This window comes from Hemiscyllium ocellatum, chromosome X (assembly GCF_020745735.1).
Source record: "Hemiscyllium ocellatum isolate sHemOce1 chromosome X, sHemOce1.pat.X.cur, whole genome shotgun sequence".
Lineage (NCBI taxonomy): Eukaryota > Metazoa > Chordata > Chondrichthyes > Orectolobiformes > Hemiscylliidae > Hemiscyllium > Hemiscyllium ocellatum.
This window is the reverse complement of record NC_083453.1, coordinates 14,189,332-14,216,125: the sequence shown is the minus strand read 5'-3', so window position 1 is coordinate 14,216,125 and position 26,794 is coordinate 14,189,332. Positions and strand designations below refer to the sequence as shown.

The 26,794-nt window shown below is 40.7% G+C and overlaps 1 protein-coding gene and 1 long non-coding RNA gene across 5 annotated transcripts in view; one reads left to right on the top strand and one right to left on the bottom strand.

Annotated features, from left to right (window-relative positions):
* Positions 1 to 22,277, bottom strand: part of LOC132805851 (spermatogenesis-associated serine-rich protein 2-like) — a 142,371-nt gene extending 120,094 nt beyond the window's left edge. Inside the window, exons 1-2 of one of the 4 annotated variants that reach the window (XM_060821162.1) lie at positions 22,109 to 22,277; positions 20,764 to 20,948 (exon numbers count right to left, since the gene is read on the bottom strand). In XM_060821162.1, coding sequence (XP_060677145.1) covers positions 20,764 to 20,788 — 25 coding nt within the window. In that variant the 5' untranslated portion in view covers positions 20,789 to 20,948; positions 22,109 to 22,277. Of the gene's footprint in view, positions 1 to 20,763; positions 20,949 to 21,128; positions 21,593 to 21,619; positions 21,702 to 22,108 lie in introns of those variants that run through there. The other 3 variants (XM_060821161.1, XM_060821160.1, XM_060821163.1) reach the window with 3 other exon arrangements.
* Positions 21,733 to 24,807, top strand: LOC132805853 (uncharacterized). Its single transcript, XR_009640965.1, has 3 exons — positions 21,733 to 21,843; positions 21,940 to 22,047; positions 24,561 to 24,807. It is a non-coding gene; the product is annotated as an uncharacterized LOC132805853 (long non-coding RNA).
* The last annotated feature ends 1,987 nt before the right edge of the window (positions 24,808 to 26,794 follow it).

Here is a 26,794-nt window from a genome sequence, read left to right as displayed (position 1 = left end):
ACAAATTCTTATTTTAATGGACTTATAATACAATTTCAATGATATTTAATTACACAGCAAAAAATTTTATGTCTGTCAAAAATGAGCATGAAGACATATATTTTGATTCAACATTAAAACGGGATATTCACCATTTTTAGTGTAATAGTACAACTCAGAAAGGAGAATTTTAAAAGGTTTCCCAGCAGAACGACTTTCTTTCTAGAAACTCGCATCATCAACAGGTGGCATTATTAATATTCTGAAAACACTAGTTATTTTAAGGTACAAATTTAGCCTCAAACTTAGGTAGCTTGAGTTTCAGATGTGATGTGCTGTGATTTTGAGTATAAAATCCAACAGTCTCAATATATTTAGGAGAAATAAAATTTGAGTTAGAATACCATATGGACTTCAGTAAGGTGTTTGACAAGGTTCCCTGTGGGAGACTGGTTAGTAAGGTTAGATCTCACGGAATATAGGGAGAACTAGCCATTTGGATACAGAACTGGCTCAAAAGGTGGAAGGCAGAGGGTTGTTGGTCCACTACTTTTTGTCATTTAAATAAATGAGTTGGATGTGAGCAGAAGAGGTACAGTTAGTAAGTTTGCAGATGACAGCAAAATTGGAGGTGTAGTGGACAGTGAATCTGTTGTACCGCAGATTACAACAGGATCTTGACCAGATGGGCCAATGGGCTGAGAAGTGGCAGATGGAGTTTAATTCAGATAAATGCAAGGTGCTGCATTTTGGAAAAGTAAATCTTAGCAGGACTTATACACGATGGTAAGGTCCTGAGGAGTATTGCTGAACAAAGAGACCTTGGAATACAGGTTCATAGCTCCTTGAAAGTGGAGTCACTGGTAAATAGGATAGTGAAAGCTGTGTTGGTATGCTTTCCTTCATTGGCCAGAGTATTGAGTACAGGAGTTGAGAGGTCATGTTGCGGCTGTACAGGACATTGGTTAGGCCAGTGTTGCGTGCAATTCTGGTCTCCGTCCTATTGGAAAGATGTTGTGAAATTTGAAAGGGTTTAGAAAAGATTTACAAGGATGTTGCCAGGGTTGGAGAATTTGAGCTATAGGGAGAGGCTGAACAGGCTGGGGCTGTTTTCCCTGGAGCATCGGAGGCTGAGGGGTGACCCTATAGAGGTTTATAAAATCATGAGTGGCATGGATAGGATAAATAGACAACGTCTTTTCCCGAGGGTGGATGAGTCCAGAGGGGAAAGATATAAAAGGGACCTAAGGGGCAACTTTTTCCATGCAGAGGGTAGTGCGTGTATGGAATGAGCTGCCAGAGGAAGTGGTGGAGGCTGGTACAATTGCAACATTTAAGAGGCATCTGGATGGGTATGAATAGGAAGGATTTGGAGGGATATGGGATGGGTGCTGGCAGGTGGGACTAGACTGGGTTGGGATGTATGGTTGACATGGACAGGCTGGACCGAATGGTCTATTTCCGTGCTGTACATCTCTATGACTCTATATGACCGAGTTGTATTCAGAGTAGGAAGCTTCACATCTCTCAAAAGTCCAGAATATTTATGGTAATTGCTAGGCATTGGAGCTATACAAGGTCCGCACACAAAGTCAAAACATATACTGTATAAATGCTTGAAAGCAAGAACAATCAAATAGTCGCCATGGTGTGACTGTGTGTGTAATTGCAGGAACAAACTCACTGTCTGCCGATACAGGTGCTCAGTTGGGTTTTGAACTATACGTTCCCACGAAAAGTACTCAAGGGAGGAGGAACAGAAAACTTTCAACCTACAAAGTGTTTATCTAGAAAAATCAGGAAGAAAAGAATTTGCTAAAACACATGTAATACTTTGTTACAGATGATGATTCAGGTCAAGGACTAATCTCAAAGATCCCTCACTGCAAAAGCCCTATTTGGATAATTTAACTTGCGATACCATCTATAGTAATGATCACCAAATTCCACAAGGAGGACAAAAGGACAGATGCTGATCCTTGAAGGTATCTTGTGGTAATCTCCCATCACACCCAGGCAGGTGTCATTGACTAGAATTCAACGATAGCCAGCTAGAGATAGATTTCCAGATATACAGACCTATTTAATCGTTCCCAGCAGAAACCTAACAGCAATATGTTTAGCAACTACTGTGACAATAGTTTTCTCTTTAGTTGTCAGGAGCCAAATAAAAGGCTGAGAGAATTTTTTCAAGATTGAAAGCATCTTCCTCAAATCTCTACAAATGATAAAATGTCCCAATTTATTTGTGACCCTTTTCTTCTTCCAAAGAAGCTGTTTTAAAAAAAAAACAAACTCTGATGACAGACAAGAGATAAATCAGTCACACCAATTTGGTTTTGTTATATAAAAGCACATAGCTAGTCATGCTGAAATAATGCAGGTTAATTTGTAGTAACAAGCAACAGGATTACTTCAAGGGAACCACAGGCAGTAGCACTCTTCTTCTCATTCTTGAAAACACGTACAACATTTCCCACAAATTCTACAAATGGCTTGTGAAAAAATACAAGGAACATAAAACATATTCACTTAAAATTTACTTCATATAGACAATTTTAATACAATCTTGTTAGCTGTGCTAATTCAATGTTACATCACCTATTATCACCCATTCTGTGCCATTCCTACCAATCATGCACAAGAAGCTGCCTTTCTGTTTCAGTGCTACATTCACGTGCCACAGTTCTGCCACAAAAACACTTAGGAAAACTTGGCGAGTAGCAAATAAAGGTCACCCAAATAACTACTTTCCCTGAATTAAACTTCAATTTTCTACTCTGCACATTCAACCAATATTTCCACTTCTATTCCAACCACCCAGAAGCTAGCCAAAACCTCTGTAGCATAATCTGTAATTCCACTTCTACTTCATACATTCTGAAACCGTTGCCAGACATCTACAAATGATAGATTGCAAACCATAAACACGTGGTTGTGAAGAAGTTGCAAAAAAAAACTGTTCCACTTACTCCAGTTAATTCTAATTCAATTTGTGGTCATTTCTTCAGCCAGCATTTATCACTCATCTCCAATTGCCCTTGAGAAAGCTGTGCTGAGAGGTCCTCTTGCAGTAGACCTACAGAGTTAGGATGGGAGCTCCAGAGTTTTGACCAAGAAACACTGAAGCAGAACCAATATAAGGTGGAGAGATACTTGGGAGAAATTGCAGATTTGTCTCCTGCTTGCTAGGTCACAGAGGTCAAAAGTTTAGAAAGTGTTCTCAAATGGGTTTTGGCAGTAACTACAATAAATCTTGGATATGGTACTCTGTGCTGCTACTCTACAGCAGTCATGTAGAGGGTAATGTTTAAAATGGTAGATGAGGTATCAATCCAGAAAACTGCTTTGTCCTGGATATATTGCACCTCAAGTGTACTATCCTCCTCCTGGCTTGTGCTTGGGTGGGGCAAAGAAAGAGGTATGCAGAGCCTGTGTGTGCACAGAGGTACTTCACTTTAATTAAGAGAAAAAGTGAGAACTGCAGAGGCTGGAGACCAGAGTTGCAAAATGTGGTGCTGGAAAAACAGCAGGCCAGGCAGCATCCAAGGATCAGGAGAATCGACGTTTCGGGCATAAGCCTTTCTTCAGAAATGAGGCTGGTGTGCCAAGCGGGCTGACATAAAAGGGATGGGGGGGGGGAAATACGATAGGTGGAAGGAGGTGAGGGCAATAGACCGGAGAGGGGGTGAGAGCAGCGAGGTCGGGAAGAAGATTGCAGGTCAAGAGGGTGGTGCTGAATCCGGGGTTGGGACTGTGATAAGGTGGGGTGAGGGGAAATGAGGAAGCTGGAGAAATCTACATTCATCCAGTGTGGTTGGAGGGTTCCTAGGCGGAAGATGAGGCATTCTTCCTCTAGGCGTCGTGTGGTCAGAGTCTGGCGATGGAGGCGGCCAAGGACCTGCATGTCCTTGGTGGAGTGGGAGGGGGAGTTAAAGTGTTCAGCCACGGGGTGGTTGGGTTGGTTAGTGTGGGTGTACCAGAGGTGTTCCCTGAAACGTTCCGCAAGTAGGTAGCCCCTCTCCCCAATGTAGAGGAGACCACATTGGGTGCAACGGATACAGTAAATGATGTGCGTGGAGGTGCAGGTGAATTTGCGACGGATATGGAAGGATCCATTGGGGCCTTGGAGTGGGGGGGGGGTGGGCGCAAGTTTTGCACTTCTTGCGGTTGCAGGGGAAGGTGCCGGGACTGGAGGTTGGGTTGGTGGGGTGTGTGGACCTGACGAGGCAGTCGCGGAGGGAGTGGTTTCTCCGGAACACTGATAGGAATGGGGAGGGAAATATATCCCTGGTGGTGGGGTCTGTTGGGAGGTGGCGGAAATGACGGAGGATGACACGATGTATCCGGAGGTTGGTGGGGTGAAAGGTGAGGACCAGTGGGGTTCTGTCCTGGTGACGATTGGAGGGGCGGGGTTCAAGGGCAGAGGTGTGGGAAGTGGAGGAGATGCAGTGGAGAGCATCGTTGACCACGAGGGGAAATCCACTCCCGGCACCTTCCCCTGCAACCGCAAGAAGTGCAAAACCCCCAGATTCAGCACCGCCCTCTTGACCTGCAATCTTCTTCCCGATCTCTCCGCCCTATCACCCTCACCTCCTTCCACCTATCGTATTCCCAGCGCCCCTCCCCCAAATTCCCTCCCTTTTATCTCAGCCCGCTTGGCAAACCGGCCTCATTCCTGAAGAAGGGCTTATGCCCGAAACGTCGATTCTCCTGCTCCTCGGATGCTGCCTGGCCTGCTGTGTTTTTCCAGCACCACATTTTTCAACTCTACTTCACTTTAATGTCTGGCACAAAATGATTGGATTCTCTCTCTGGTTGTAATCATCATTGCCTGGCTCTTGTGGCATGATTGTTACTTGCCACTTATCGGGACATTCCTGGATATTGTCCAGATCTTGCTGCATCGATAATCATGGGCAAAATGAATAAATGCAAGTTCTAGCAAAACAATGTTTAAAATAAAAAGCCAATATTGAAGGCAATTCCTGAATTTTGAATTTCACAGTTTTTCAAGGCCCAATTCAAAGATCAAATAAAATTGACAAAAATACTGTACAGATCATTCAAAACCTTGAGTTTCATGCATAGCAAAATCTAACTGAAGCAGGCATCTATAATTTATCAAGACCTTAAAACACATTTGTTTCAGGATATAACACACCAATACATATATGGCAATTCTACTGACATCAAAACCTCCTGGTGTAGGGCTTGTTACAGTTACTGATCCTAGTAGCACATACTTCAAATAAACAAATGTTAGTCAGTAACGAGGTAATCTCCCACATTCAGCTCAACGCCAATGAACTGGACTGGAAAGGAAAATTGCTTTCTTTCTTTTATTAAAAAAAAAGCCATTCTCAATGAAAAAACACAATTAGAACAAAGAAAAGAAAAGTACAGCATAGAAACAGGCTCTTTGGCCCTCCAAGCCTGTGCCATCCATCATGCCCTAACTAAACTAAACAAACAAACCTTCTGCTCTTCTTCGGTCCATAGACCTCTATTCCCTCCCTATTCACATAACCATCCAGATGCCTCTTAAATGTCGCCAACGTGCCTGTTTTCACCACCTCTCCTAGCAGTGCGTTCCAGGCTCCTTACACTCTGTGTGAAAAGCTTCCCTCGCGCATCTCCCTTAAAACTTTCCCTCTCTTTGAACCTGTGCCCTCTTGTAATTGAAACATCAACTCTGGGAAAATGCCTCTGACTATCTACCCTACCTATGCCTCTCATCATTTTGTAGATCTCTATCAGGTCTCCTCTCAGCTGCTGTCTTTCCAGTGAAAACAATCCTATCTTTTCAACCTTTCCTCAGAGCCAAAGCCCTCGAGACCAGGCAACATCCTGGTGAACCTCCTCTGTATTGTCTCCAAAGCTTTCACATCCTTCTGGTAGTGTGGCAACCAAAAACATTCATAATACTCCAAATGCGGCCTAACAAGGGTTTTATACAGCTGCAAAATAGTTTGCCAACTCTTGTACTCCATGCCCTGGCTAATGAAAGCAAGCAGGACATATGTCTTCTTAATCACCTTGGCCACTGTGTTGCCATTTTTAAGGAACTGTGGACCTGCCTGCCCAGATCTCTCTGTACGTTCATGTTCCTAATTACTAGTGGTAGACTCTATAATAACTGTTGTCAAACTAGTCCAGTCCATATGTTGACTATGTTTTTGATCCCAACCATTGTCTGCCTCTAAAATAATTTGTATTTATCCACTGCCTTTTACAATCTCAATGTCCCAAAGCACTTTACAACCAATGAAACATTGTACAAGCTGGCAAGGGAAACGTGGCAACCAAATTGCACAAAGCAAGGTCCATTAAACAGCGGTGAGATAATGACCAAATAATCTGTTTTATGATGCTGATTAAGAGATAAATAACGGCACTGATACCAGAGTGAACTCACCTGTTCCAAAAGGTACCATGAGACCTCATGTCCATCTTGGAGGACGGACAAGTCATTGGCTAAATATGTTACCAAAATACGTCATCTCTGATCAGTACAGCACCCCCTGCCCACCTCCAGTACTGCACTTTAATCCAAAGAGCCAAGAGAATGCTTCCACTATGCTGAGGCCGACACCTGGAAACTTTATTTAGCAACTTTTAATTCTCTGTCAATACCACCCTTGATCTGCCAGAAAATGTAATAGGGTTAATTTGCCTTACATTTGTTTCTCTTTCTTCTCATAAGAGGAGATTGCATTCAATGAGGAAGACATAATGATTATTGCAGCTGGAGGGCATTGGGTAGGGTCCTGTTTCAGCAACCTTTAAGATCACAAAGTGTGAAGTGTGGAGCAACTATATGGTCACAAGATGTTACTGCATCTATATTATTTCATACTTAGCAAATTCAAGACTATCTAATTTCAAATAATTCACCAAACCAACTAGATAGGAAGGGTAGGCACCGTGCTAAAAATACCTTCTAGGGACTTTGATCACAGCCAGTTTGCATCTCAAGCATCGAAAATGATGCAGTGGTTTTGTAAATTTTAATTAGTAAGTAATCTCAGACAGGAAACAACGTGGTGAAGGAAGCTGATATTCAGTCTCATCTTGAAAAATGAAACAGTACTTAGCAAACTTTACAAACTGCAATCACTTTTTCAAAAATTGTTTTTTGAATAGTGCATTATACATATAAACATTTATTTAGCGCAAATGAGCAACTATAACCAATACCATCCATCACTGAATACTATTCAATAAGATTGTAGTCTCACAGTTTGTTTTAATCATGCTCAGAACACTTTGTTCAATTTAATTTATTTATATAGTTATATGCATGTTCGATCCAGGAGAATAGTTCCTAACATTCATGTGTCAATTCTAGAGGAATGTCAACAGCAGAACAAGCATGGAAGAAATGTTGTGAACAGCACAGCTGAAATATATTGTGGAACAGCAAGTCTGTAAAGTAATTTAACTATCTTGCAGTGACAGGATTAACTGTGGGATTTCAGTGCAATCAAAGCCTGCAGCACTTGAGCAAGGGAATGGATCAAGGGGCAGTTTGTTTGCTGGAAACTAAATAGTGTACCTTCTATATTACGGGTACTACATTGCAGGACCTTTCTGTTGATGTATAACACAGCATTAGGCAGGGCAGCGGTGATGAATCAAGCAGAACAGATGTACAGAGCTATCACTGTATGATGCATGTGCATGGTGACACCGCCACCATAATAACCGCACCCCCCCCACCCCCCCAGAACAACCCACCCCTTGCCCCAACCCCACCCAAACAAAAAGCAAGATGACTTTGCTGAAAAATACAGGTAGACTTTAGGCTATCTTTGCAATAATCAAGGTAAGTAGCAGTTTTCTACTGATTCCTTTCAAGGCAGAATATATAAACTACAAAAGTACTGCAAACCCTTAAGAAATTCTCAGCAGATATAGTTTAGAAATCACTGTCTTTCCTTTTTAATACAGTCAATAACAAACTATCAAGTTCAAGACCTTAAAATGAACCTGAGCAAATTAACTATTAGGCAAACTACAAAGCAGCTTCAGTTTGAGGACACAAGGCAATAATTTTATTGGCAGACATACATTGTCTTGGAACCTTTTAGGTATGAACATGAAAGGCAATGGGTGAAGCAACATTATATTTTAAATCATAATTGCAATGACCTGATGAAATAAATACACTGGATGAAAACATCTCCCAGAATGTGTGTGGGATGCTAGGTCCTTGGCCCTGGCTTATAAAAAGTGAGTGAAGTGTAGGTAACTTCAAGAAAATTATATATAAACGCATAATTTTTTCCTAATATTTTGCTCCTTCCCGTCAGTGTTAGCTCAGGGAATCCCAAAGTGGGAGTTGGAACCCGAAATTAGGTTGTGAACTGAAATTTTGGGAACCTGTGATTTCAGGCAGCAATGGCCACCATAATAGCTGTGCTCCAACTCTAACAGGCTCCTGCTCTCACATCACACCCCAACTCACTCATTTCTCACTGAAAGGTCCTAACAATTTTCAAACCTTGAATTGGGGTCACAGTGGGAAAAAGTTTGAAAGTACTTGTTTTATCCCGTAAAACTAAATTCTACGTGCCCCACATTCAATATAAATGACACTGGAATCAAAAAGCAATTTGTCTGCTTCAAGTCACAGCTAAGAAAAGTTACTTTAATGCACAAGTAGGCTCTTTGTGGTAATTTCTTATATCAGACTGCCAGGTTGGATCAAACCTAGGGCAAGTCACTGGAATTCAGTGTTGTTCACATTTGTTAAAAGCCAAAACTCAGCAAAAGCAGTCTTTCAGAAACATTGTACTAGGCAATGACAGGATGTGGGGCTCTGCATCTCTAAACACTTCACACACATTTTAAATACATTACAGTCAGAATTTGTCAAATAAAGTAAAGGCCATTACTCACAGAGACGAGAAAATGCCTCTGATGTTACAAGTTAAATGACACTTGTTCCATCGATGCCACATTCAGGCTTCTTAAACAGTATTCCTGTCGTAACGATCGCCCCAGACTAGCCATGAATAAGTCATGCCCATAATCAGGTGGATTAAGTATTTGGTTACTTGCTAGAGGGCAACTATTTGACTTAGCAGTAACACTCGGAACTGAATGTGCATAGCATTGTCACACCTTTTCCAGCCAACGAGGCAGAAAATACCAAAATCTAGGCCATTTTAGTACAAGGTAAAACAACTCAACCCATGTTTAATTTCAAGAACAAAGATATTATAAACGTAGTAATATGGAAGACAGAAACAAGAAGTTAATTTATTTTTATCAACTTCGATTTTTAACTGAAAAAATTCCAAAGTCCCTTCCTTGGATGGTACAGGACATAGAGTAAAAAGTGAGGTCTGCAGATGCTGGAGATCAGAGCTGAAAATGTGTTGCTGGTTAAAGCACAGCAGGTCAGGCAGCATCCAGGGAACAGGAAATTCGACGTTTCCGGCCAGAGCCCTTCATCAGGAATGAGGAGAGGGTGCCAGGCAGGCTAAGATAAAAGGTAGGGAGGAGGGACTTGGGGGAGGGGCGATGGAGATGTGATAGGTGGAAGGAGGTCAAGGTGAGGGTGATAGGCCGGAGTGGGGTGGGGGCGGAGAGGTCAGGAAGAGGATTGCAGGTTAGGAGGGCGGTGCTGAGTTCAGGACATAGTTTTGATACAGTTAGAGAATACTTCCTACCTAGATGGTCAGAATATGATCAACTGAATTGTGAATACAAGTTTCTTTTAATGCTGTTTGCTTTGACAGAAAATTGTAACAGAAACTGTAAGATATATGATACCTTCTTAAAATACTGAAATACAAGTTTATGACCTCAGGGATTTCCTATGGAAAGCAAACCCCATGAGCCCGGAGCCTATTATTTGGTTACTTCCATATGGCCATTGTTTACATGAAAATAAACTTAAATCAGACACAATCTATCAACATAACTTCTAATTCCTGATTTTATTTTGAAAGCCAGAGATCAAATAACAAAAAAAAACACAGCATATCTTCAACATAATCAGAAAACTTGTTTAAATTTAGCATATTTTCAAAACCTAATTCACAAAGAAAAAAGCCAGAATGTATCAGTTAGGTTCAATTAATCTTACTTGAACAAAATTGGTATTCCTAATGATACAAGTGACTATCCTTCAAAAGGACTCCATTGGTTGCCAGGTGCCTTGGAACACCAAAATTATGATAGGGTATTATATAACTGGAAGTACCTTTTCTCTTTACTGGCATAACAGTACTTATTTGACAGCTTGGGACATATCACCATCCTTAATTTCTCTGCTGAGAACCAGAAGGTGGACAGCAGTATAAAGCAATCGCTATCAGCATGTGATTATACATTTATAAACCATGGCAAAACGTGTTGCAACAATAGCAATATCCTAAACATGCCACCGACAAATTCCGCTACATGAACCCAAATAGCTTTAGCTCAATGGCATCGCATTTGCCGGTTTGAGAAAATCATAGATATGGAGCTAAATTCAGAGGCTGGAAAACGTAATCTAAGATGGCACTTCAGTGCAGCACAGAAGGTATTCAACCAATTGCATCTGTGCCAGCTCTTTGAATAATCTATTCAATTAGTTGCATTCCCTTATTCTTTCCCCATAGTTCTACAAATTTCTGCAAATATATATTCACTTCCCTTTTGAAAATTATGATCGAATCGCCTCCTCCCAATTTTTCAGGCAGTGTATTCCAAAATCATTTGCTACATTTTTAAAGAAATTACATTGTAGGAATTGTCCTGGAAACTCAATGAATGAAGCCAATAACTTCTTGAATGTCTGGCTCACAATCTAAGCAAGTAGCTTTTTCTTTACAGAAATATTCTACTAATAGGCAAATAAAATTCAATACCTTAGAAATGAAACTGATTAATGATTTACTAAGTCACCAAATGAACTATCGAAAGCCTTCCGAAATCAAACCGGTAAACAGATTAGCTGATTTTGAATAGACTGTTGGCAATACTTCTAAATTCCAATGGTCCCGGATCTGTTTTATAACTGTGACCAACAGAATAAACTTAGTAAATCTGTTAAATCAACACTAGTCATTTTCTGCAAAAGATTTACTAAACTTTTCAAAAGATATTACAATGAGAGACTGCACAATACATGAAAGCTGATGCTTTCAAAATGCCACAGCAGCTTTTAATATTGTCAGGATTTAGGATATTTAAACTAACTTGCCCCAGCATCATGGTTCTTTTCTTAGAGTGTAGTAAGGACGTGGAATGCACTGTCTGCAACAGTAGTAGACTCACCAACATTAAAGGGCATTGGATAAACTTATGGATGATAATGGAATAGTGCAAGTTAGATGGGCTTCAGATTGTTGCACCAACCTGTGAAACCATCGAGGGCCGAAGGGCCTCTACTGTGCTGTAGTGTTCTATGGTGCAACTGTCTTCTTTTTTAAAAGGAGGGCTATTAGCACAGGGCAAATTCTGTTTCTCCCTATCAACAGCAACTTTAATTTATAAACCACGTTAAATATAGAGTAATATAGGATTATTAACCACAATAACTTACCATATGTCTTATCGACTTAAAGCTTCCTGTTTAAAGATAGAAGGCAGCATTTTTCCATAAATCCCAGAAATTAAAAGACGTTGATCAAGTGTCCAGTTCCAGAAACAACTGAAATGGGTACAATTTACTCCTTGGAAAATCATCAAGCTGATTTTCTGTTTTATACAATTCATGGACATTTTAAAAATTGTGATGCAGCCTGTTAGAAGAGCAATTTTGCTGCAACATTTTACAAATAAAGTTACTGAAATAGTTTTTAAACTTGTTTCTCAGTTGACAATGAATTTCATATTGATCTGCTGTGATATTTAACTGCAAATATCAAAGCAAGTGGAATATAAAAATATATGCACAAAGTGCTGGTTCTGGTTAGACTAAACCTAGAATACTGCGAAGACCTTTGGTTCCCTTATCTAAAGGGGCAATATACTGGCAGTGGCAGGATTCCAGAGAAGATTCACTAGATTGTTGATTAGATTGATTAGATTTCCTACAGTATGGAAACAAGTCCACACCGACCCTCCGAAGAGTAACCCACCCAGTCCCACTAACTAATGCACCTAACACTATGGGCAATTTAGCATGGCCAATTCACCTGACCTGCACATCTTTGGACTGTGGGAGGAAACCAGAGCACCTGGAGGAAACCCACGCAGACACGGGGAGAATATGCAAACTCCACACAGACAGTTGCCCAACGTTGGAATCAAACCTGGGACCCTGGTGCTAAATATGGAGGGATTTTTTGTTTTAAATGAGGAGAGGAGACCTTATTGAAACAGACAAGATTCTTAGGAGGCTTGCTAGAATAGATGCAAAGGGGTGGGAGAGTTCCTCTTGTGGGGGTGGGTGGGGATTCAGAACAAGGGGTCGCTGTTTCAAGATACTTGACAGGCTAATTTAGACACTCACCAGGAGAGATTTCTTCACTCAGAGGATGGTGAATCTGTGAAATTTTCTACCACAGAAAATATTGAGACCAAGTCACTGGATATATTTAAGAGATAGATTTCTAGAAGCTAAACGTCAAGGGGTACAGGGAGAGAGCAGGAATATGATGTTGAGATAGAGGTTCAGCCATGTTGAATGGCAGATGAGACTTGACTGACTGAATGGCCAACTTGTGGTCTTATTTTCTATGTTTCGAAGGTTTTTACACTAATATTCTAGAGTACTGAATTGGTTAGCTCAGTTGGCTGGATGACTGATTTGTAATGCAGAATGATGCCAACGCCAAAGGTTCAATTCCTGTACCTGTCATCTTGAAGGCCCTGCCTTCTCAACTGCACCCCTCACCTGAGGCATGGTAACCCTTAGGTTAAGTTCATCACCAGTCATCTCTCTAATGAGAGAACGACCCACAGTTCTTTGGGACTAGGGTGACTTCCACTCGAGTTCAAAATCACCGAACACTGCTGTAAATGAACAGCATTTCTTTGAGAGTGTACTTTTACTTGTCCAACAACTAGATAAATACCCAGATGTTGAACAGAATGCTTGCCTCAATTGGAACACATCACGTTATAACCAAATAATCTGACTTTGGAAGACCAAAGAAGATACAAGGGTGGCCCAGGCTACAAACCAATAGACAGCAGCGAATACTGAACAGATAACTAAAAATCAGCAGAAATATTGTAAATACCACCACGATTAAGCCATGCACCTGTTGCATATTTTTGCCACGTGCGAAATACCAATTACATAAACAAATTAGAAATCGAAGTTTTCTTTCGATACCTTAATCAAAGTTTTCTGCATCCTTTCAGTGGCAATGTGGATTATTTCCTGTTCACTGCAACAATATTATTTGATCCTTTGTGAACTTTGCTGCAATGGATTCATTCACTTTTAAAATTTTGCAAAGAAAATGACAAATGATGGAACAGTACAATTTCTTCACTCCAAACAGAAATGGAGATGGAGAAGAAAAACTGTAAGAAAGATAGGTTTAAAAAAATTCATAATCTTCTCAGGAACATGCATTTCATATGAGTGTCACATGCTGCACTGGCACAAACCAAAAGTCATTGAAGTCACCTGCTGATTACAATCACTGTGCTTGTGGCTAACATAGGTTTATATGGCAGTTTCAATTCTTTGGATGCCACTTTTGAAGGCCCAATGAACTAACAAGGTTTTCAACTTCACCTGGACATAGCTCCAAGTATTTATGAAATAATTGGTATGAATGATACAATGAAGCAACACTTCATTTTTGATCTGAGCCTCCCCTTATTCAAGAACTTATGGGTTTTGCTGCATATACCCAAATTGCCCCTGCCCATCTCCCAGGGATCGGAGGAAGCACTTTTCTGACATTTTAGACTCTCATCATAACTATGAACAATCTGTACATATCACACACCCACCAACTCTTTTTTTTTTAGCTAAAAGGTAATTCAACAGCTCCCACTGCAATTGGTCTCACTCTGCCAAGAAGGAAACCAGTGGCACATACTTACCTGGTGAATTAGTGAACTAGGGTTAGTGATTTCTGAGAACTAGAGTTCTAGAAATCTTGGAAGAAAGCACAGCATTTTGTTTTTAAAAATGTGCTGTGTTACAATAGTTCCTACTAGGGTAGCCTCTGGTTTACCAATAAATTCTTGTGTGCGCGCGCGTGGGCGCGCGTGCCGGTGGGGGGGGTCTAATAATGCAGTGGTGATGTCCCTACCTTTGAGCATGGATGCCTCAGTTCAAATTCTACCTGCTCCAGAGGTGTGTAATAACATCTCTGAACAGACAAATTAGAAAACATGTAAAAAGTTGAGAGAGTCTTCGTCATTGCTTCACTTAACTGTTAATCTGACTAGGCAAAAGTGAGGACTGTAGATGCTGGAGATCAGAGTCAACATTAGAGTGGTGCTGGAAAAGCACAGCAGGTCAGGCAGCACATTCCTGAAGAAGGGCTTTTGCCCGAAACGTCGATTTTCCTGCTCCTCAGATGCTGCCTGACCTGCTGTGCTTTTCCAGCACCACTCTAATTTTGACTCTGTTACTCTGACTGCCTGTATTTGTCCATTGTTTTATGATTATGTCGATAGAAAGCCTTTTTCTTGCTACCTTTCTCCAGTTCATTACCTTTTCTAATTTATGTTTGCAGTTTTTCTACATATTCTAATTGTCCTTTCATTTTTTATTACCCAGTGAACTTTAAATCATTCTTTTGAAGCTTCAAATCTGGTCTAACAATCCTGCAGGACATTTTCCCCCCCAAATCAAACTTACCTGATTTTCACATTTTTGATCTCCTATTTAAATATTTTGCTATATTAGCTGTTCGCCATTTTTTCCCCCTCTAGTCAAAGGTTCTTTCCAGCTCATTTTGAACTGCCATACATGTTCATGTATCTTGGATCTTAATCTTTCTTTTTCTATTATTTTGACTCTAATCATATTGATTATTCTTTCCCATAAGTTTTCATTTTTGGATGGGTACTCTTTTATTCAGAATTAGGTAGTGGTAAGGAAAAGCCAGGGAACTATAGACTGATGAGCCAGACACCGGTGGTGGACAAGTTTTGGAGGGAATCCTGAGCAACAGGATTTACATCTATTTGGAAAGGCAAGGATTGATTAGGGATAGTGTGTGTGTGTGTGTGTGTGTGTGTGTGTGTGTGTGTGTGTGTGTGTGTGTGTGTAACTTGATCAAAAAACTCAAAGAGTAACAAAGAGGATTGTTTTGGGCAGAGTGGTGGACATGATCTACATGGACTTGGATGAGATGCACGGAAGGGTCTGTTTCCGTGCTGTACACGTCTACGACTCTAGAATAACTGGTATTTCCTTTGTTTTCACAACAGAAGTGACACGAGAAGTAGAATAAATGCATTTTATAGCACTATTCATGATCACCAGACATGTCAAAGTGATTTACAGACAACAAAATACATAGAGTCATAAATTGTCGCAACATGGAAAAAGGCCCTTTGGCTCATCATCACCAGTCATCAAGTACTTGTCTACTCTATTCCCATTTTCCTCACTTGTCTGTAGCTTTGTACACTATGGTGCTTCAAGTGTTTATCTAAATACTTCTAAAATGCCACAATGGCTCCTGCCTCTGCCACCCATTCAGATAGCCAGTCCCAAATACCTATCAGCACAAAATAAAATTCTTAAATCCCATATAAATCTTCTGTCCTTTACCTTAAATCTATGCCTCTGGTTTGTGATCTCTCTACAAAATGGGAAATGTTTCACTCTGTCTATCCTATTTATGCTCTTTGTAATTTGAAAGGCCTCTAGTCTCTTTTCAGAGCTGAAATGCTCCAGCCCAATCAACAGCCCATTGATTATCTTCTGCACCCTCTCTATTGCCATCACTTTCATTTACAATGTGGCGACCAGAATGCAGAGAGTTCTCTGGCTGCGGCCCAACATTTTATAAAGCTCAATCATAACCTCCCTGCTCTCATATTCAACACTTTGACTAACAAAGGCGGCACAGTGGCTCAGTGATTAGCATTGCTGCCTCGCAGGGCCAGGGATCCGGGTTCAATTCTACCCTCAGGCAACTATCTGTGTTGAGCTTGCGCATACTTTCCACGTCTGCGTGGGTTTTCGCCGAGTGCTCCTGTATCCTCCCAGAGGCCAAAGATGTGCAGGCTAGATGGATTCCCCGTAGTGTTCAGGGACGTATAGGTTAGGTGCATCAGCCATTGGAAATGTCGGGTTGCAGGGAAAGGATAGGGAGATGGTTCTGGATGGGATGCTCTTCAGCGAGTCAGTGTGGACTTTGAGTCATAGAGATGTACAGCATGGAGGTAGAGCCTTCAGTCCAATTCGTCCAAGCTAACCAGATATTCCACCCTAATCTAGTCTCATTTCCCAGCACTTGACTCATACCCCTCTAAACCCTTCCTATTCATACACCCATCCATATGCCTTTTAAATGCTGTATTTCTGCCTGTTCCCACACAGTAGTGATTCTGTGAAGTATCCTATATGCCTTCTTAACCACATTATCCACCTGTCCTATTGCCTTCAGGATCTGTGGACATGCACAGTTCAGTCTGTCTGCTCCCCTGTACTTCTTAGGGTCCTACCATTTGTATATCCCCTTACCTCATTAGTCTTGCTAAAATGCATCACCTCACGCTTTACACAATTAAATTCCATTTGTCATTGTTCTGCCCATCTATAAAAAAACAGAAGGAAAATAAAAGGAGTTGGACCCTTCAAGCCTGCCCCACCATTCAAGGTTATGATTGGTCTGCCTCAGGCCTCAACTTATGCTAGCTCAGCATCACTGTCAACATGATATTTAAAAAAAAAACCTACCCTCTTCTTTGAATACTTTCTATGATCTAGCCTCCACAATTCTCTGGGGTAGAGAATTCCAGACATTCACTACCCTTCAGGAGAAGAAATTCCATTGCATCTCAGGTTTAAATGAGCGCTGCCTTATTCTGTAACCATGTTCCCAGTTCAAAACTTTCCCCCACGAGTTGAAACATCTTGTTAACGTGTACACCAAAGTCCCTCAGAAACTTGTAAATTTTTACAAAATCACCCCTCATTCTTCTAAACTCTAAATGAAAGACAAATCTAATCTGTTTAGCTAGTAATAAATCATCCTGTTCATCCCAGGAATAAACCTAGTGAATCTCGTTTGAATAATCTCCAATGCCAGTATATGCCTTCTTAAATACAGGGACCAAAACTGCACACAGTACAGGTGCTGTCTCACCAACACCCTGTACAGTTGTAACAAGATTTCCCAGATTTTAATCTCTAACCTCCGAGCAACAAAGGCCAAAATTCTAATTATATACTACACCTACATATTACTGTGTGTTTCATGCACAAGAACACCAAGATCCCTCTGCATTGGACATTATCTGGAGTTTCCTCCCACTTAACAATAGTTTGGCTTTTGATTCGTTCTATTGAAGTGCATGATCTCTCACTTTCCAACGTTAAACTACACCTGCCAAATTTTGCCCACTCATCCATAACCCCTGCAGATTCCTTAAGTTGCCACCATAACTTACCCTCCCACCTATTTTTATATCACCAAACTTGCAAACATTACACTCTGCTCTCCTTAAAATCATTACAATAGAGGCCCTAGGACTGATCCCTGCAGCACTACACATATTATGCTGTAGTCTAAGGCTTTCCACTTCGCTATTTAACACCACCAATTTTCACATCTGCAAATTTCCTGAGCAAGCTTCCTACATTCACATCTAGATCACAAACATACAGCAAAAAAGCAAGGGACCCAGCACTGAACCCCTGCAATACACCACTGGACATGTATTCCAGTCATAAAAACAATCTTCAACTATCAGACAATTTTGCATGCAATTTCTTGAGCCCCATGGGCTCTTACCTTCCCGATCAGTCTCCCATGCAAGACCTTGTCAAAAGCTTCACTGAAGTCCAAATAGACTGCATCCAGTGCGATATCCTCACCCACACATCTGGTCACCCCTTTGAAAACTTATCAGATATGAAACAAATAAACAGAAATTGCTGAAGAAACTGAGCAGGTTTATAGCATCTGTAGAAAGAAAACAGTTGAGGAAGGGTCAGTGAATGCGAAACTTTTTTCTCCACAGTTGCTGCCAGACCTGATGGCTTTTCCCAGCAACCTCTGTTTTTGTTTGTTTCAGATGTCCAGCAACCACAGATCTTTGTTTTACCAGGAATGAGCTCCCTCCGACAAATCCATGCTGACTATCCCGGATTAATGCTTGCCTAAGAGCCCAACATATCAGTACAAAAAAGAAGGATGAAGCATTTACAGCAATCTTCAGCGAGAAAAGTGGTGCTAGGATGATCCATCGTGGTCTTCTCCAGTGGTCCCAAGCATTACAGATACCAGTCTTCAGTCTATGTGATATCAAGAAATGATTGGAGGCACTGGATACCGCGAAAGTTATGGACCCTGACAAAATTCTGGCAATGCTGCTGAAGACTTGTGCTCCAGAACTTGCTGTTCCCCTAGCCATCTATTCTAGTACAGTTACAAGACTGGCATCCACCCAATAATGTGTAAAATTGTCCAGGGCATTGCATGTCAATACCAGGTCTTGCTTGGGAACATAGTGTGCCAACGTCTTCGAGGATGATAGCTGTTTCTCCACTTTCCTGAAAGCGACGTCTTGGCTATGCAACCATTTCCAAGGCTGACCCGGTTTTATGATTTGGACATGCCGGTGTTGGACTGGGGTGTACAATGTTAAATATCATAACACCAGGTTTTGGTCCAACAGGTTTATTTGGAAGCACTAGCTGTGGGAACACTGCTCCTTCAGGTGGTTGTGGAGTATAAGATTGTAAGACACAGAATTTACAGCAAAAGTTTACAATTATACATTGAAAAACACCTAGATTGTTTGTTAAGTCTCTCATCTTTTAGAATAAACATGTTGGTTTCAGTTCTTTCATATGTAAATCGCAGAACTTTTTTAAAGTTACATTCCTCAAGTGAACTTGTCGACACTCTGACCCGTCTTGCAATGTCTACCACGACACAGTTGCATGATATTGTCCTGAAAGCCAGGCAGTTTACTATGAACAATGATCTGTTTGAGGTTTGGTGGTTATTTAAAGGCAAGTAGTAGAGGCATGGGGAAGGTCTTGGTGCTCATCCTCATTGATAATGTGTTGCAGGCTGCGAAGACCCTGTTTAAAGAGTTGATGCAAAGATGCCAGAATAGAGGCCAGGTTATGTTTAGGTTGTAAGTTTGGGTTTGTTGTTTAGGAATTGGCAGACTATGTTTATTGGGCACCTGTTCTTCTTGAATACGCTGTTTAGGTATTTTTCTTCTGCTGCTTGTAGTTCCTGGTGCTGCAGTGGCCAATTTAAATAATGTCCAAACAAGCAGACACAAATCACCCAGAAACTCTAGCCATATTACCATCCAAAGACATCTCTGAAATGACTCCCGGACTACTCTGACCCCTTGACATCATGTCAGCCCACAAACCTACAACACACTTAAAATAGTGGCTGATGAACCTAAATGACCCAATACTGACAACCAGCAAAACAAACGTCACTTACTAAATACCATGTAAGGACAGTAACAAACGTTACATCAGACAGACATACAGGCAGAAAACTAGCCACTAGGATACACGTACACCAACTAGTCACCAAAAGATATGACCCAGTATCACTAGTATCCTTACATACAGGCAAAGGACACCACTTTGACAAGGGCAACAGATTCTTTCTTGGACAGGCTAAACAGAGACAGACACAGGAATTCCGAGAGGCCTGGCATTCAAACTGGAACTCCATTAGTAAACACGTTGATTTGGACTCCATTTACCAACCTCAAAAAGAACTGGAAATGATATCATCCACCTTAAGAGACTAAGACACAAAAATGGAAAGTGGGACATAACACCAGTGCTTCACCAGAGGCTCACTGATGATGTTATCAGTATGCTGATGAAAAGTCTGAAAACAAACAAGCCTGCTCTGCGAGCAAATGTACAACCTGTACCTCAACCTGAGTTACAAATCTTCTCAAAAATCACAAAGCCAGGTTACATATTAACTTTCTGTAATAATTTACCAGCCCAAGGAAGGTCCTAAGCTCTGGTGCAGACACGTGAGCCAGGGCACCTTTGATCGCAAGCAAAGTAATCTCCGACACTGTAGCACTCCCTCGCCCTGAACTAGAGTGTAAGCATAGATTTTTTATGCCACAATCTCCGGAGTGGGAAATGAATCCAGACGGCTGGAGTGCGACACACTGAACAAAAGTTAATATTCTGCTCTGAACACCAGGCAGAAAAAAGTCTTTTTTTCCACGACAAGCATTATTGCAGCCTATTTTTGGGTTATTAAAATTCATTATAATTCTAACATTTTGCACATTCTGGTTGGCACAAATATGGCAGGCCAAAGGGCATACTCCTGTACTGTACTATTCAATGTGCCAACTCCCAATTGATTTCAAATTTCATCCTTACTTGCCACTGTCTGTAATGTATTCCCACTTCCATTCCTCTGTCCCTTCCAAGCTTATGAAGTTGTAGAATCAGTTTCTAGAATTCACTCATTAATCCTATTACAAAGAAGCCGTTTTTATCGTACTAAAACCCTGTGACATTAAATAGACTGTTTGAAAAAAGTAATTATAAAGTAATCTTTAAAATCAAGAGAGACAAACCTATTGCAAATTGAAGATGCGTTCAGTTTGGGGCGTTCAGGTCACAGAAAAGCAAACTAATACACAATAAATGCACTGTTATTGATTTTCACTCACCCTTTTGATTTTGCTTTTTAGCCATCTCCGTTTTCTTTTTTATAAAAAGTTTAAGGTGGGTTGCTACTGAGTTCGACTTGATAAACTGGACTCGGTAATCAACGTCTTCCCTCCTCCAAGCAGATATACTTTGCGTTAAAGATCCTCACCTCTCAGCAGAGTCCCTGGGACTTCTCTTGCAATCACTATAAATCGATAACAATGAATCAGATTAATTTTGTTCTATATAGTGCTGACTGTCAGAAATCTTAAAGAATAAGTGATCGCTCCCCCGTCTTCCGCTTCTTTGCTAAGACTTCAAAATTTACTAAGTCAGAGACGCAACAACCTTTCAAAGAAAAATCAGGACTTATGAATGTAATTACGGAAAACGGCGTATTCGTCAGTGGATGGAAGGAGAAGCGCAAGAGTTTCTCTATCACAAAGCCTTTCTTTGTGGGGACGATTCTGCAGAGGGGCCCAGTGATCAGTCAGCTCTTTGGGTCTTTTTGTCTCAGAATTCCCTCCCAACGCAACAAATAAACCTTGCAGTCAGTGACCAGGTTTCCCTCCTTTGCCTGCAGTTGCTTGTTTTTATTTTTTTCCAAACTGGAGCGATCCAATAATAAATCCTTTGTCCTCTCTTTCTCTCAATCCCCTCTCTTAATTAAAACAGCCAGGTGGTCAGCCTGATCTCAACAGGACTGGTCTTGCAATCTCAGAGAAGCTAAGCAACCCGAGATTTCCTGTGAAATTCGTCTCGCAATTCTCCCTCCCACATCTTCCCCCACCTGGTGACTTTCCAATACTTTAGACTAAAGAAGCAGTATTAAAGAGTTATTTTAATAAGGACTCTAAAGATAGGTCAGAGGTGAACCTCCTTCAGGAAAAACGACCACAATAGCATTTCTTGAACTGAGACCGCAACAAAACTCTGAACAACTCAGCTCCGCCGCTCACTCCCAACACGTCACTTCCGGCCGGGCAGCCGACTCACTGGCGGAAAACCTCGAACAATTCCGAAAGCAACTCGACAACTGAAGAAGACAGCGAATTAAAGGTGCCGAAACAAAAAAATAGTGGAGGCGAAATGAATTGAATGTAACTCAATCTTGAATTATTTAATTGACAAGTTACTTCAGCTTGTATTAACGATTGTAAAATATTAATGAGTAACATAGACAGTCTTCATTACAGAACAAAGTAATACCACGAGTTGCTCAAAGGATCTGGAAAGTTCCAGAATGTTCAGTTGTGCTCATTGTTTCGCAAAAGTCTGCAGTCAAGATCAGATTAACGTTGCAGGTGAAGTTCTTAGACTTTTTAAGGATTTAAAAAAAAATAAATGCACTTATTGAAAACGTACTGATTATTAAAGATCGCTATCGTCCTCAAGAGTGGCCAGTCCCAGTCAAAACGTGTGGTCCTGGTGAAGCATAGCCAGTCAGGCAACATCCGATGAGCAGGAGAGCCGACCTTTCAATCATAAGTTCTTCATCGCATTCCTGATCTGCTGTGCTTTTCCAGCACCAATACTTACTCTCTCCTCAGGAGTAGTCAGCTAATTCTGCCAAAGAGCAGCGCCACCTGCTGTGGTTTAGTACAGATTAAGCCACATTTTTCAAATTGTCGAGCTTAGTACAAATCGGCCAAAAGTACGTTTTTTAATCCGTTCGTTGCTGAAACGAATTTCCCCTGCACCGAGTATTGTTCAATTTACACCCACTTTAGAAGGGTTTCTCGTCGGCAGTGTTTGTAAATGATTAGACCCCTTCCGGAATACTGAATTAGTTCTGGGTACTTCATGGAGAATACAGTAGCCAGAGTAGGGTTGCAGCACAGATTTACCAGAATGATACCAAGATTTAAATTTGAAGGGAGATCGTTTAATCTTTCTTTGTTTTTTACTTGAGTGTGGAAGACTGAGAATTGATCTAATCGATGTGTTTAAATTGATAAAATAGTTCAGTAGGGTAGATAAAGAAAATATTTCCTTGGTTGGAAATCCATATCAGGAGAGCATAATCTTAAAATTGGAGCCAGCCCATGCAGGGATGTTATCAGGAAGTACTCTTCACACAAAATCTGGACCTCTCTTCCGTAAAGATTTTGAATGTTAGGTGAATTGACTATTCAAGACAAAATAAAAACCAAAAGAACTGCAGATGCTGTAAATCAGAAACAAAAACAGAAGTTCCTGGAAAAGTTTAGCAGGTCTCTCAGCATCTGTGCAGAGAAATCAGAGTTAATATGTTAGGTCTGGTGATCCTTCTTCAATCAGTTCTGAGTAAGGGTCACCAGACCTGAAAAGTTAACTGATTTCTCTGCACAGATGCTGCCAGATCTGCTGAGCTTTTCCAGCAACTTCTGTTTTTGATTTTGACTGTTCAAGACTCCTGTTGGATGTATTCAAATTTTTGTATTATCCCATTCTAACTTTAGATATTAGGGTAATCTGTTATTAACAATCTTATTACGGTAGGTCTCCTGTAATAAACTTGATTTCCTTCTCATTATAATGTTCTTCCAATATGATAATTAGATTCCTTATTATTTCTCAACTGAACACAGGCAGGTTGTTTTTCATCATAAAAATTCTTATTAAGAGAGCATTATGTAACTGCAAGTTATTCCTTTCCTTTCTTAATGTCTCCCCTTGTGCTGTCAGAGAAATTTCTCCCTTGAGCTTGCTAGATTAAATGCACCCGCTCTCTCACCTCTTCTCTTGCCACCCCGTCTCACTCCCCTCTCTTGCCCCCATCTCTCACTACCCTCTCTCTCGACTTCCTATCTCGACCCCCACTTGCACCCCCTCTCTCGCACAGCTCTATTTTTGGTGCCAAAATATTCGCCAGTTGTTTTGATTAACTTTCTTGTTAACTTATTGCACAACTCTATTACATTCTGCTTAACAAAGTCCTAACCTTTACCTTGACAATAATCATTTTGCTTAGAGTACACACTTTTAACATTATAAGCATTTTAAAAAACTTCATAAAATACTGACTGACCTTTGCCGTTTGTGACATTTTCCATTTTTATTCCTGTGGAACTGTACCTCGTCAAAGGGGCAACATTAGAGAGAATATTGGTGAAGAAAATAAAACTGCAGTTCCTTCTTTGGGAAGTTCTCTGCAATTTATATATGGGACATGATCCAAATGACTTGAGTCAAGTGTGCACACAACATAGTGTCATATCCATTTTGACTGACTTGTAAACAATATGATAAACAAGCACAGAAAATAGGGAGCAGGACTGGACCATATGGCCTGTTAAGTCTGCCCCGTCATTCAGTATGTTCATGGCTGGTCTTGGACATCAACTACACTCTGCTGATGTATCCCTTAATCTATCCCAACCTTAAAAAACCTTAAAACAAAAACAGAAGTTGTAGGAAAAGCTCAGCAGGTCTGGCAGCATCCATAAAGAGAAATCAAAGTTACCATTTCAAGTCCAGTGACCCTTCCTCAGAACAGAACAGATGGTAGTGAGGAAAATGTTGGTTTTTATGCCTAAACAACCTAAGCAGTCTTAGTTAATCAACTCATATTTTAGAGATGAGGCTCTAGTTATTTGTTTTTCAATTAATTAAAAGTTTTTTAGATGTTCAATGAATAGTGGTTCTGCTGTATTATGGTCTCTGTTAATAGTCTCACATTGGACATTGGACAAGTGACATTGGACGGTTAAGGCTTAATGAGCAAAAATTATAATGGTATATATATCATATATAACATTTGTTAAATTTTTTTTATGTGATATAGTGTTTAGTGAATATGTCAGTATCCAATGTCAATATGAATTTTAATTTACAGTACTACCATTCCAGTACTTCATTCCTGAAGAAGGGCTCATGCCCGAAATGTCGATTCTCCTGCTCCTTGGATGCTGTCTGACCTGCTGCGCTTTTCCAGCAACACATTTTCAGCTACCATTCCAATGTGGTGCTATAGGTCCCATGTTACAGTGATGTTTATTATCCTCACACCACAGCTATTCTGCCTGTATCTGCACTGTTCAGTATTTGGTCACACAAGCACACAAATACATCAACAAAGTCTTCAAGCTATGTAATTTGAAAATTAATAAATTAATCAATATCTGTCTGTGAATTAAGGGCAGTGATTTGGTTTCAATGTTCTGCTGATACTCATGAACCACTTTTGTCAATTTTTTTTCCTTAATTTTTTTTATATCCAGAAGTGTTTTCATACAATATTGAATGCCTTTTTTTCACAACCATCACCTGTGTTACTTTTCAACATGGTCCACCACAAATAAATTATGTGTTTCTAATGAATCAGTTTACCTGAAAAGTCCACCAGGGGCAGTTTATGACATAATCAAGATCATTTGATTTAATTATTGGAGCTGTGCAGTAGATTTGATAATCCCCTTTCATCTCTGGGACCTTGTTTGAAATCTATTTCAGGCCATGGAATTAAAGTCTCCTTATTCATTAGCTATATACATTCAATGGGAAATGTGTCTGTGTGATCTCAACCTAATATATAATTGTTGCATTCACTGAACTAATCACTACTATGATAATCACAACTATTTTTTTTCTTTTTTTAAGTCATGGTTTGGCCAGGCCAGCATTTATTGCCAATCCCTAATTATCCTCAAGAAGGTGATAAGACTATAAGATATAGGTCCAGAAGTAGGTCATTCAGTCTATCGATTCTACATCATTCAGTAAGACTGTGACTGACCTGATAATCTTCAATGCACTTTCCTGCACTCTACTCATAATCCTCAACTCCCTTATTGATTTAAAACCTGTCTATCTCAGCCTTGAGAAATTGTACGACTAGCCAAGTACATAAGGTCTAGGCAGCTAAGAACAGAACGGGCCCTGGGAAATATCGGAAGAGTAGGACTAGTCTTAAACAAGGTGTCAAGCGGTCTAAAAGGGCTAATGAAATAGCTTTAGCAAGCAGGATTAAAGAAAATCCCAAAGCATTTTATTCTTATATAAGAAGCAAGCGGGTAACTAGAGAAAGGATTGGTCCACTAAAAGATTATGAAGGAAGGCTGTGTGCCGAACCTGAGCGAATGGGTGAGATTTTGAATGATTACTTTGCATCAGTGTTCACTGAGGAGAGGAACATGAGGAATCGTCAGATTAGAGATAAAAGTTTGATTAGTCTGGATCACGTTGGCATAAGTAGGGAAGATGTGTTGGGTATGTTAGAGGTTATTAAGGTGGACAAATCCCCAGGACCGGATGGGATCTATCCCAGGTTGCTGAGGGAGGCAAGAGAGGAAATAGCTGGGGCCCCAACAGATATCTTTGTGGCATCCTTCAATACAGTGAGGTGTCGGAGAACTGGAAGGTTGCCCATGTTGTCCCCCTGTACAAGAAGGGTAGTAGGGATATTCTGGGTAACTACAGACCAGTGAACCTGACAACGGTGGTGGGGAAGTTGCTGGAGAGGGTACTGAGAGATAGGATCTATTTATATTTAGAAAAGAATTGGCTTATCAGTGATAGGCAACATGGTTTTATGCGAGGGGGATCATGCCTTACCAACTTAATAGAGTTCTTCGAGGAAGTGACCAAGTTGTTAGATGAAGGAAGGGCTGTTGATGTCATATACATGGACTTTAATAAAGTGTTTGATAAGGTTCCCCATTGTAGACTAGTGGAGAAAGTGAAGTCACATGGTGTTCAGGGTGTTCTAGCTCGGTGGATAAAGAACTGGTTGAGCAACAGGAGACAGAGAGTAGTAGTTGAAGGGAGTTTCTCGAAATGGAGAAAGGTGACCAGTGGTGTTCCACAGGGGTCAGTATTGGGCCACTGTTGTTTGTAATATACATAAATGATCTAGAAGAGGGCACTGTTGGTATGATCAGCAAATTTGCAGATGACACAAAGATTGGTGGAGTAGCAGAAAGCATAAGGGACTGTCAGAGAATACAGGAGGATATAGATAGACTGGAGAGTCGAGCGGAAAAGTGGCTTTCAATCCAGACAAATGTGAGGTGATGCATTTAGGCAAGTCTAATTCTAGAGCGATTTATACAATGAACGGAAGAGCCTTGG